A 12,324-nucleotide genomic window follows, 5' to 3' on the forward strand; every position below is an offset into this window, starting at 1 on the left:
ATCTGAATTTCAAAATGTAACTGACTTAAATTGGAATGAAAATCAAGTTTTTAAATGTCTGTGACAAAAACCTCTGTTATATGTTTACTGATAAGTTTAAATGTGTCTTAATAATGTCAGAGGTATTTATAAATGTAAATGCACTGCAGAATTAAAAATTGATAAATTTCATTAATAAATGAAAGAGGTCATTTAATGTTTCGGGAACCTTCTCTTCCATGCTCTTACCAGAGGAAGAGTAACGGAGAGGTTAATCCCAGTTCAGTTGTGATCTGTTTGCATATTTCTTGTGGAGTTTGGTTCAGTTAAGATTGCTTGACTTCTATAAGAAATGGACGGCACGTCTCAGGAAAGCTGACGACATGTACTATGTTTAGAGCACATGTGGTGAATGCAGTAGTCAAATATTAGCCTATCTGTAGGAATATAAAAGATGAAATATGTAATTTTTACTTACATAGTAATTTACATGTAATATTTCCATAGGATCCAATAGCATAATAGGTACTGTACAGCCAAAAATGAACTAGATTTCACTTTTATAAACACTTTCCTCTAAGACCACAGCTGAATAAACAGTGCACCTGTAGGAGTCTTGAAACCCGTCTTGCATGTGACTTTCAGAGGATATAAAATGTCCTCTGGCCAGGCATGTAAACCAAGTAAAATGTTCGATTGCTTTTTGGTTATGGGTAATGCAACCACTGTTTCTCTTCAATCTTTATTGTGATTTTTACATTTTATTTTAACAGTGGATCTCCTGAGTCTGTCTGCTGCATGTGATGCCTTGGACCAGCACAACCTCAAACAAAACGACCAGCCGATGGATATTCTGCAGATCATTAACTGCTTGACCACCATTTACGATCGACTGGAACAAGAGCACAATAACCTGGTCAATGTTCCTCTCTGCGTGGACATGTGCCTCAACTGGCTGCTGAATGTCTATGACACGTATGTATGGGTGCTCTGAAGATGGAGTGCTCAGGGGCTTCCCCAGCAGCACAAGAGGAAGGGGGAAGGGGTAACAGGCCTCATTATAAAATCAATGGCTTGAAACTGAAGAAAACAGTAGTTGAAGGGAAAGTTTAATAAACCTGATGGTTTAATGGCTGCATTTAGCTGAATCAATACAGCCCTTGGTTAGGCTTACAATCCTAGCTTTATTAAGCTAAGCAATGAGAGAGCTGGAAAATGGAACTTTTTTAACAGGTTTCTGTGTTCAGAGCAATTCTGGGACTGCATGTCCTCTGTAGGTTATGGCTTTGCATGGCTTTTTTAATTCATTTAGATAAAGACATTCAAGAGAACTATCAAGAAGGAACAGTGTGAACACCATCATAGACTCCTGCATGTGTCTGTAATTCCAGATGTTAAACCTTTTCAGAGCTGTCCATTTTCTATAGCTTTCAATCTTTAGCTCTTGTTCAAAGATGGAAGAGGTTAATCTCTAATCTAATGTGTTTATAACCCATATCAGTGACAAGATTTGAGGAATCCTTCATCTGAAGTTTAATTTTAAAAAGTGTACCTATAAGTATAAATACAACAGAGTAAATTTACCTTAAGAAAATTGTTGAGTATTCCTATTCAGTGGGTTAATGATGTTGCTCAGAACGCATAGACAAATTCCAACACACGTTTGTAAGCTAATTTTAGAACAAGATTATTATTTGGTAAATTTAGTGAAAAAAAAATGTCAGTGGAAGTCCTTGTGTTTTTAAGGTTCTTAAGATCCACCTTCAGCCAGACACACTCATTACTGTGACAGAATAAACATTTACATATAGAAATGGAAGGACATGGATCAATTATTTTATTTCCATTGACATTTTGAACCATATTGAAGTGCCATAAAATTGTTCTTCCATCCACCCTTTATGACAGCACTGAAGCTTCCATGATCACCTACCAAAAGAAAAGTACAGCTTTGTACAGAGTCTCTTTCTGCAGGATCATCTCCAATAAGTCAGTTGCTTATAACATCCTCTGCAGCAGCTGCAATATCCCGTGAAGTGGATTACCCAGATTACATTATATTTTTGTGTAGTGTACCAGTAGTAGGGAATGGGCAAAGTTTTATTTCTTTAATCTGCTTTGGTTTCCACAGAACTCTGATCCACTTCTGAATTATCAATTATGAATAACATATAAACAAAGATACCCAATTAGCGAAAAACAGAAAAGATGTGCTAGGGTTGTTATTCCAATCAGCCGTGTTAGAGGCAGAGAGGGAAATAAAGGTTGTTCCACGGGCTGCTCCTAAGCTGAACTGTCCAGTTCAGATTTGCCACGTCCAGTCTAGTTTTCTTTTATGTTGCACTGTGCTGAAAGTACATTAGAAATTATAATTGGCTGCCTCCAGGCAATTCCCGAGGTACGCTAGGGAACTGTATATTGCAGGACACAATGAAACAGAGAGGTGTTTTATGCGTGAGGAAAGCTCGTAGCTATTTTGCCAAAATTCAGGTTTGAATTACACTGGTAAGAGAGGTGACCTTGGGGTTACCTGTGTTTAGTTTTCGTTGTAAACTTAATAGGCAGAGATCAACCGAACTGCATAGCAGTACTGGAGACATTTAATTAAATGTACTGAATCTTTACTTTTCTTATAATTGAAAACTGTCATTTGTAAAGATATTAATCAAATTCACAGTCAGTGACTGATCTAATTATGGGCACAGCTTTGCAAATCCAACACGTTTCAGATTTGTTTTAATTGATCAGTCACTCATGCTCTTTTGCAGTAGTGTGCTAAATTATTGGTTTGACTTGGGAGGAGAGGAGAGTGAACTGAACAACTCATGATTCGTGCAAGTTTCAATTTAATATGCCTTGCAGGGAAATCATCATTCTACATTCTTCTCCTGTATAATTTGCATGAGCCTGGTATTCATCAGCAGGAGTTTCTCAGGGCACAGATGATAATTAATTCGGAAAAGATTTGAGGGAGAGGCGTAAGAGGAGTGGAGTGTGGAAAGCATAGGTAAACAACAAATGCTTATTTGTGATGGAATACTCAAGATTCTTTAGCAAAAGGTTGCAAGTTCTAAATTCAGCTTTGTCCACCTGTTCCCATCTCCACCTTTTATAGGGTTTGCAGGGGAGATACGTGGGTAAATGAGCAGTGCTGGCTCCTACAACGCTTTCATAGGATTCAAAAGACAACATGCATCTTTGTCGAACAGTTCAGCCTGATGCATGCCTGTGGCATGCCTGTACATGATTTATCTTCCTCCCAGTTGTGTTCTTACTGGTGATGCTTCAAAACTGTTGATAAGGCACTGCTTCAAAAATGTCATTTTTAGGCATTAGCTTCCTATGTTGTACATGTCTTTGTTTGCAGTAGATGTTATATGTTTGAAATACTATCAGAAATAAAAGTCTTGGGGGAAGCCAGCAACTCGAAGTAAATTGAGCTAAACCAGATGACTGAGAGAGGATGTGAAGGTTTGTCATTGCGTCACCTGCAGCGCAGAGGGGAATGTTTTTCTCACAGTCCTGTTAAAAAGCAACAGTAATAGCACAAGCACATTACAGGGCAGGAGCGAGCATGAGGGGAAGGCTGACCAGAGGCAGCGCAGGGACTGATGTGGAGCATACCGGCCCCTTGGCACTGCCCAGGACAGCTTTGAGTGCTGCGAGGAGTTGCTCAGAAACCATGCCGTGTTGTTAATGGCATAACTGTACAGCCTGCTTGCCTTCTGATTTCTAGGCAGGCTTCATCATTCAGCTGAATATCTTACAAGTACCTCTGTCACTGCACACTGCTGGCAGAGGCTGCTTTTTTTGTGCTTAGTTCCCTGTTGCCTTCTCAAACCAGTCAGGGCAGGGCTGACACCCAGTAAGCAAACACTTTCTAAAAATGACTGCTACATCGTATTTCTAATGAAAGTGTAGCTATATTGTCTTCAGCAAAGGGATGGTTTGCTGTTCTGTCAGGGACTTCATCTCTGAGAACAGCTCAGCAGCAGTTCATAGAGAAGCCTGTTCAAATAAGCATAGGGTAAAGACTCTTTACTCTCACTTTTGTCATAAAAAAGGAGGTAATTATTTCCAGACAAGACCATTTCTGATTGAATTGGTACAACAGCACAGTCCAATTCAGCTAAGCCTGTTGAAGTCGCAACCATATTTTATATTTCATTTCTATCTGTGCAACATGGTTCTGTGTGGGACTTCATTTATAATGACTATGGTACTGCAGTGAACTTCATTACAGTAAACAAATTATGACATGAATGGATCATATTATCAACCAGTGTTTCTTTTTCATTAGGGGCCGAACAGGAAGGATCCGTGTCTTATCTTTCAAAACGGGTGTTGTATCCCTTTGTAAAGCACACCTGGAAGATAAGTATAGATGTAAGTCAATGTAATTCTTTTGCTTTTAGTTTATGTTTATATTCTGGTTTTAGTCCTCCTATTTATTGCATAAACATTGAAGTAGCATACAGAGGCAGTGTTTTAGATAGTCCAGATGCAGAGTGTGTTAATTTGTTCCACCTTGTACTTTTAAGTTACTTTTTCAGTATGGTTTTAGGTAGTTTAGCACAGTGGTCCTCAGACTTGTTTGATCGCACCCCTGCCAGTAAAAACCTTTTGAGCATGCCCTCCCAATAGATGTATATTTATTTATAAATTATATACATGTACCACTGCACTAATACATTATGTACATTACAAAACAGACAAAAAATAGAAGTTAAAAAAGGATGTGATAAAGATGAAATAAATACTGTTCTTAAATTTTATTTATTAACAATACAAACAGTTTTTTCTTACTGCTCCCTAATGGATTGTCTTGCACACTCCCTGGGGTACAAGAACGCATCTTTGGAGACCACTGGTTTAGCACACCTTCATACACAAAAATGCGTGTCTACAGGACACCTTGCATTACACCATTTTAAAATACGTTAACTTCTTAAAACACTTTCCACAATGTGGTCAGGGTCTTATTATGTACAATGTGTTTAAATACAGTTGCTACCTTTAAATAAGTAGTAAAGGTATGCAAATTTTGCATATTTTAATAGAACAAATGCTTAAATACTTGAAAAAATTCCACTTGAAGTTTTAGTTCTATCTGACTAATGAATCAGTTCATTAGTGAGGCTAGGATCCAGAAAAGAACTACTGATAAGAGTAGTTCTCAAGAGCAACTTTCTGGTTAAATTAACTGGTGTTACTCATTCATGCATTTAAAAAAAACCACTAAAAAAATAACCTTTCGGATTTGTCCCAATACCATTGCAGTTCTTCATCAATTGTTATTATTCTCTTCGACTAATGAAAGTTGAAGAATGCTAAAGAGAAAAGAAACAGTTCCAACAACAGTGTCTGTGCATGACTATGTATAATTGGATCAGATTTTAGGGCAATCACTATGAATGTCACAGTTTAGACTTCTAGATGTTTCATGTGGGTGTTGTGAAAAAGTATTCAGAAAATCTTTTAAGAAAATTACTCAGTACAGATATTTCCCAAAATGATATTTCATTGAAGATTATCAAAGCTATAAAGGAAAACATTTATTCATGTTATAGTTTCCTGCAGTGTGTGTGCACAGTAATGCATAACCCCCCTTTTTAAGGTTGTAGAACACTTAATGTTTTAATGATGGGGAAATTGAAAGCTGAATTATTTGTGGGAGAGGAAGCAATTGTCCCTGCTAGGCTGTGGTCTGGTTTCCCCATCCATGCTGAAGTTGTAGTGCAGTTGCTATTAGTATTGCTGCAAGTATGCGATAAGTTGCACCCTTTATAATTTTTTCTCTCATTTGTGCAGCAGAGCAGAGTCGGCTGTGCTACAGCACAAGTCTTTACGCTTGCAGAGGTGATGGAAGGATTTATCCCAAAATTATTTATAATAAAACTAGGCTTGGCAAGAGTGAATTTAATGTAATTAAAACATAATCCTTTCTCTATCCATTTATTTCTTTGGAAGAAAACACATGTGAAAGCAGCACTAGGAAAGTTATCTCAAGCAGTGCTGAAGCACCTTTATAATTGTATCTCCGGTGTCAGGTGAAATATTAAAGCAGCTCCAAAAAAAGGACATTATTTTATTCTAGCCATCTCATGCTCTTTTTTTTTTTTTAACTCTTTGAAAAGTAACAACTGTTTATTCAGGTCATGTATTGTCGACAGGGATATTATCAAATAAATATTTCAGTTAATGCTAACCTGATTTTTCTTATTACTGTGAACTCTAAAACCTCCTCAATGTATACATAGTCTAACTAATTTCTTCCAAATGAAATTGAGCTTACAAAGGGATAATAATTCTGTCCTGTAAGGATTCTTTTCTAGAATGTTGCAGTAACAGAACATGGCTTCAAGTGACGTTTCACTTCTGAAGTGCAAACTTAATATGATACTAACATTCCTGGTGGATGGCAGGTTCTGTCATACTGTAATGTTTTTCTTTAATTTTAGAAATGCTCTTGGATCAAAAGGGTATACTATATCGAATTTCGGGACCTCTCATTTTTCAGTTCAGCTCATCTGAAAGAGAAATGGATTCTCTGAGTTCTACATTGATTGCTAAGACTTGAAAATGTGCTGTTTGTTGTATGAGATTATTTTACTCTTAAATGGTGTTTTTAAAAGATTTGTGGTGTTGTGGCTCAAAGATCCTGATGTTCAGTTAGCTGTGATACAGAATCACAGCTGCTATTATCAGTAATGCCACAGGTGCTGTGTTAGAATGGCCTTTCTTCCCAGGTACAAGCCAGTAATGATGTTAAAAATTATCACTAGACTGCATATTTAACAGAAAAAAACTAGTGTTTATGGGAAGAGAAGCAGCCAAACTGAAGAGACATTTGTGTTCACGTCCACCAAGGCCATGCCTGCACTTGCGAGCCTTTGAAACCATGCAAACTTCCATGCTGTGTGCCACATCCCGGTAGCAGTGCTTTAGCTCTGGTGTGCTTTTCCTTCCTCCAGACCTGTTCAAACAAGTGGCAAGCTCCACCGGCTTCTGTGACCAGCGCCGGCTGGGGCTCCTGCTGCACGACTCCATCCAGATCCCTCGGCAGCTGGGGGAAGTGGCTTCCTTCGGGGGCAGCAATATCGAGCCGAGCGTCAGAAGCTGCTTCCAGTTTGTAAGTTCATGTTTGCTCGCTGTTAGTTTTCCGATTTGTATTTTGTGTTGAGGTAGCCTGTCTGTTCTGAAGAGGATTGAAAATCTGGAAGAAGGATTAGGGTGCTGAGGGTCATTTAGTGGTGGTGTTCCTTGGTTTATTAAACCGCTTCTTTGACAAGATGTGTTTGCATTAGCCTGTTTCTCTTGGCCATGGTGGAAGAAGCCCAGATTATGCTGTTATCCAGACAGCAAATAATTGTCATCAAGGCTTATATTGTAACTGAATCCTGCAGTCAGTTTAAGTCTCTGTTACAGCAGCTCCTGGTTTTACAGTTTTCTATTGCCAGCAGTGGATCACCGTTTATTGTTGCCATGCAGGTGAACAGCAATGGTTACTCTAAATTTTGGGCCTATACATACCAGTGACAGCAAGGCGCCCAGGGGAGCAGTAGGAAAGGAGCAACTGCCTGCGGTGCTGTCCAGGGGTGAGGAGTGCTCGATGAGCTCCTTTCCACCACTTGAATGGATAATGCCAGTTTTCTTTAGAGAGTACTGAAAGAATTCCTGTCCTGTCTGTTGAGGAATACACAGGCAAACTGGAGGCTGTTTTTCAGACTTGTAAATTAGTTAATCTTGGGAGGAAAAGAGTTAAGGGAATTATTCATCCTTATCCTAACCACCAGCAGAATGCACAAGATGAAGACAGCTGCTTAATGAAAAGGTAGAGGAGGGGAGGTAATGTATGGTCTGTGATTAACTCTCAATGCATCTTCTACGTTACAATGGAAGAAACGTGCTTTTCCCATCCCCTAACTGTCCCTGGGGGATTTTTTGTTTGGTTGAGGGCGGGGGAGTTGTTTTCTTTTTTTTGCCTCCTGCTCAAGTTTCATTATGTAGTAGTTTCAATTCTGTAATAAGCAAAACACAGCAAGGTTTTTTCAATGAATACTAATGCTTGGAAGTGGTCTTCTTACACACAGTGACTATGAAAAGAATCTAATTCTAAAATCAGAACAAACTTCAGTTGTGATGGGACGTTTGCTTTCTGTATTTTTTTAACTTCTTTTAACAGATTTACATTTTCCCATTTCCATCATTCATGTCTTGACCTTTTATAATTCTAATCTGTATTTGATGCCATTTCCAAATCAATTTTATAGGGCCATATCCTGGCTGATAACCCATGCTGATAAACTATGCATAGTAATGTTGATAGCTGGGTTAGACACTGCTGTGGCTTTCAAGCCTCAAGTTCCACATTGGGCTTTCAGGTGACACCAACACAAAATGCTGCTGCAGCAAATCCATGGTCAAAAAGTTGTTTGTGCAAATGACCTTTCTCAGAAATTAGGACTCACTGGATCCTATTGTTTTCCCAAGTGAATGGCAACAGTGCTTAGAACAGTTGAAAAACTGATAAGTGACCTTGGAGTCTAACAAAAACATGTCTTTTTGGAAAGGGGGCTGCCATTCTGTTTGTTTATACTAAGAAAAAAACAGTAAAATTCATAGTGATGGAACACACAAAAACAGTTTTTATAAAGTAGGAAGAAGACCTTGAAATAAATGTTTATTTGAATAAAATGAGTTAGCAACATTGTCGTTACAAATGAAGACATGCCAGCGGGCTGAATGCTGTACCACATCCAGTTGCTGGCATTTCTAGAAACAGCCCAAGCACAGCTGGGCATAAGCTTTGACACATTCATAAACCAGAACATGGGAGACCTCAGGTTTCCTTCTCTTATGTGCACTGAAAAATGGGTTTTCTTCTTACCTACAGTAAGAGGAATTTCATCTTCTCTTTTTCCTCTGGGTGAAGCCACATTTTAACTTGCAGAGTGGGAGGGTGGTTTCTGACCTGGGTTGCAGCAGTCTTCTAGGAGGACCAGAAAGGGGGAGGGAGGCTCAATCGAAATACAAAAAGGGGAAATACAAAAATAGGCAGGATGGAGTCCTAGGAAGAGGAGCAGAAATCCCAAGTGTAGGGAGAGCCCTGATGGAGCGGAGGGAGAAGGAACTAAGGTGTGGGAAAAAAAAAGGCCACACTTAGGGAATGATGGTAAGAATGGTAGTAGGAGTAATAGTGATGGAGGAAACAGAAGGGTGGGTAGGATGAGGTGTGAAAGAAACGAGCAGCCAGGAACGGAGATGGGGGAAGAAATAAGACCTTTCCAGGGGAAAGGGAGGGAGGGGAGCACAGAGACATCCTTTGGGTGTGGGATGGTGGTGCATGCAGGGCACGAGGGTCCTCGGTCTGGGGGGGCAGCGCAGAGGTGCTGCGGGGGGGAGCAGGGAGCAGCCTGGGAAACAGTGGCTGGAGGAGCTGGATGGCCAAGGAGGGTTGCATGGGGCTCCCAGCGGCCTCATTTTATTGAATTGAGATAATTCAATTTTTAAAAATATTGTGGGGATTCATAGTTTACATTACTGTGTGGAAACTAAATTAAGTCTTTGTACGCCCACAGTGAGGAATGCTTTTTCTTTAGGTTTTTTTTTCTTTCCTTTTTTTTTTCTTTCTGGTGATGAGAAGCCAGCAATAAATTGCAGTCATGTCAGAGTCAGAAACAAACGTGTGCTTCAGAAACGGCTCTTCCAGCCCCCTTAGGTTAGGTGCCCTGGCAACGGCCTTGTCTGTCTGCACAACAGCAGAAAAAAAAGGGATGTTTACTGTTCCCAGCAATAACAGGGGAAATCTCTCCAGTTTTTTGGTTTGAAGTACAAGTCCTTGGGAATGAAGGTTGGGCTTCCCAGCCCTGCTGTTGGCAGCAGCCTGCCTGCTGCCCGCTCCTGACGTCGCTGACTGCTCCTGAGGAGCAGCAGGTCCCCTTACCGCAGGCTGCAGCTGCTGCTGCCCCGTTAATTTTCATCCCCTCAGCACTGACTCTTGCTTTCCATAGTCTTCTTCATATAAGGGAAGGCGCTGATAGTAATTGTTGGAAGAAAAAGGATATTATGGGACTCATCTTTCCTATGCAGGGCAGGGGAGTATAATTTCTGCTTCGAGATTTTAAAGAAAAAATATTTTTAAGTGAGAGCAAAGAGCTTGATCTAATGACCATTTGAAGACTATGTAGTTCTGCCTGGGCTCAGACTGCATCAAAGCCATCTATAGATCCATGAAAAATTGAGTGAATTCAGTATTAGTGCAGTGTGAAAGCCCGTTCCTTTTTACTTGTGTGATGGGTACGTTTTATAAGTAAACAGGATGGGAATTGATATGGACTGAAGGACATATGCACTGTTTTAATCACAGTGGAAAATTATTAATATGCTTTCCTTGTATAGTGTAAATAGGACCTAGGAATCACTGCCCTGGATGAGTTACTGTGACATGGGACATTTAAGAAATGTGATATGAAAACAGAGTGCAGCTCTGATGAAAATGTCTCTTGCTGTTTCTCAATAAAATGTTGGATATTTGGTTCTTGGTTATAAATTGCTTTAAGTATGATTTCTTCCAAAGGTGTACTTGGAGTACTTAATGTGAAAAAACTAGTGCAGATGAAGCTAAGGAATAGTAAAATATGTACAGTTAATTCATATCTGTATTTTAAACCTTGTTGCATTTCACTTTGACAGAGGAAAGTATTTTAATATTCTGTGTTGCATAGTCTTCATTTCTAGGTTTGCACTTGATCAATGATGATGCAAGATCAGCCTGATTTTTACAACCACTTAACTGTGTCCAAATCCAGTGTATTTACTCAGACAAATAAAAGCCAAAATAGGGGCCTGTTAGTCCTTTTATGTGGAGTTTGGGTATTGCCAATCCTGGGCCAGGACCGTGCTAGTGACTTTGGCCATAAATGCTGTGATTTGAATTGGTTGGGCAGTTTTTGTGAGGGGTGGGTTGGGTTGTGGGCGTTTTTTGAACAGTTGAGAAATATCAATACTGTGTACAAATAACTATATATAGTTAGAGATCTATATGAAAACAATGTACAAATGCAGTGTTACTGTTGAGGGACTTGGATCTCTTGAGAGGTCCAGACAAACCTTGTTTCTATTAATAGGGCATTTCTTCTGCTTTTGGCTCTGACAGGGGAGAGCTGGTCTAAGGGAACTAGCAAATCCTTCCTCAAGCTGCTATGCTGTAAATGCCATAAAGCAGCAATTCTGGTTTTGTTTCAGCAGAATTTTATGAACCTCGGCCCAACTTTGGGAGGCACTTTTGAAGAGTCCTACTTGTGAACAGCTTTAAAGAGCTGTTTTAAAATGGTTTAGGGGATGGGGGATGGGGAGCAGGAAGATGGTGTTTTTCAAGTGTGGATGATATAAAACTGTACACTAATTCACTTCTGGGTTCACGTTTTTTTATTTTAGTACTGTTTGCCACAACACTAAAAACATTGACTGGAGTAGTCAGTGGAGTCAAGTGTAATGCAGGGGGTCAAAATAATGATTTTAAGCATTTGCTCCAAGGGTCAAGGCAGATTGAAGCAGTTTGTATCACCCAAAGCAGCCTTTATAATAATGCTCTCTTTCTTGACCATGAAACAGCACTTGTCTCAGAAACAATAAATTCTTGACTTTTGTCTTCTTACCAGCCACCAATTGGGGGAACATGAATGTATTGAGGAAGCCACTCAAGAGTGGAAGTCAAGGTTGAACAGGGTTTAATCTGACTCCGGGGAGACAGGACTGCTATTCCTGGCTTGCTCTGCATTTTTAAACCTGTAGCAAGTCATAAGAATCCATTGCTCTGTTCAGTTTGTCCAAAATAATAATTTCCTAGACTAATGTAAAACTTACCATCCCAGTTGAAAAACACCATAATTAACAGTGTTAATTTATTTCCAATTAATTTCCTATACTGCACATAAACAGAATACAGCTTATCAAAAATGTTATCAGAAATTTGTGCTGTATTGTCTGACTGTCCAAAAACATATCACATTGTTCATGTAAAATCACGACTGTATTTTGGAGCATATTTCATATTATGGATAGATAAAGTTAATATAGCATAGAATATTTTTTTAAACTACTATCTGGGGGAAGGGGGGGGGGCAATAAAAAAATTCAACTCCCAAAGATTGCATAAAGATGCTAGCACCACCCAACTTCCTATTCCCCCATTGTTTCTGCAAAATAAATACTGAAAAACAGATGTCTGGAACATAATGAATTTGAATGTTCCCCATAACAAATTGTTGCTTGTAAGCTGGAAAGGGCTTTATGAATTTTATTTTACGATTCACTCTGTTATTACCATAAAAATTGGGAGTT

General features: G+C 39.3%; 1 protein-coding gene across 14 annotated transcripts in view; it reads left to right on the plus strand.

The window, feature by feature from the left end:
- DMD (dystrophin) overlaps positions 1 to 12,324 on the plus strand; it is a 1,148,563-nt gene that overhangs the window by 1,086,268 nt on the left and 49,971 nt on the right. For all 14 annotated transcript variants that reach the window (XM_074814589.1, XM_074814586.1, XM_074814591.1 and 11 more), the window contains 3 exons: positions 753 to 954; positions 4,280 to 4,365; positions 6,954 to 7,111. In XM_074814589.1, the coding sequence (XP_074670690.1) occupies positions 753 to 954; positions 4,280 to 4,365; positions 6,954 to 7,111 (446 nt within the window). The remainder of the gene's footprint in view (positions 1 to 752; positions 955 to 4,279; positions 4,366 to 6,953; positions 7,112 to 12,324) is intronic.

Source organism: Strix aluco, chromosome 2, assembly GCF_031877795.1.
Source record: "Strix aluco isolate bStrAlu1 chromosome 2, bStrAlu1.hap1, whole genome shotgun sequence".
NCBI lineage: Eukaryota > Metazoa > Chordata > Aves > Strigiformes > Strigidae > Strix > Strix aluco.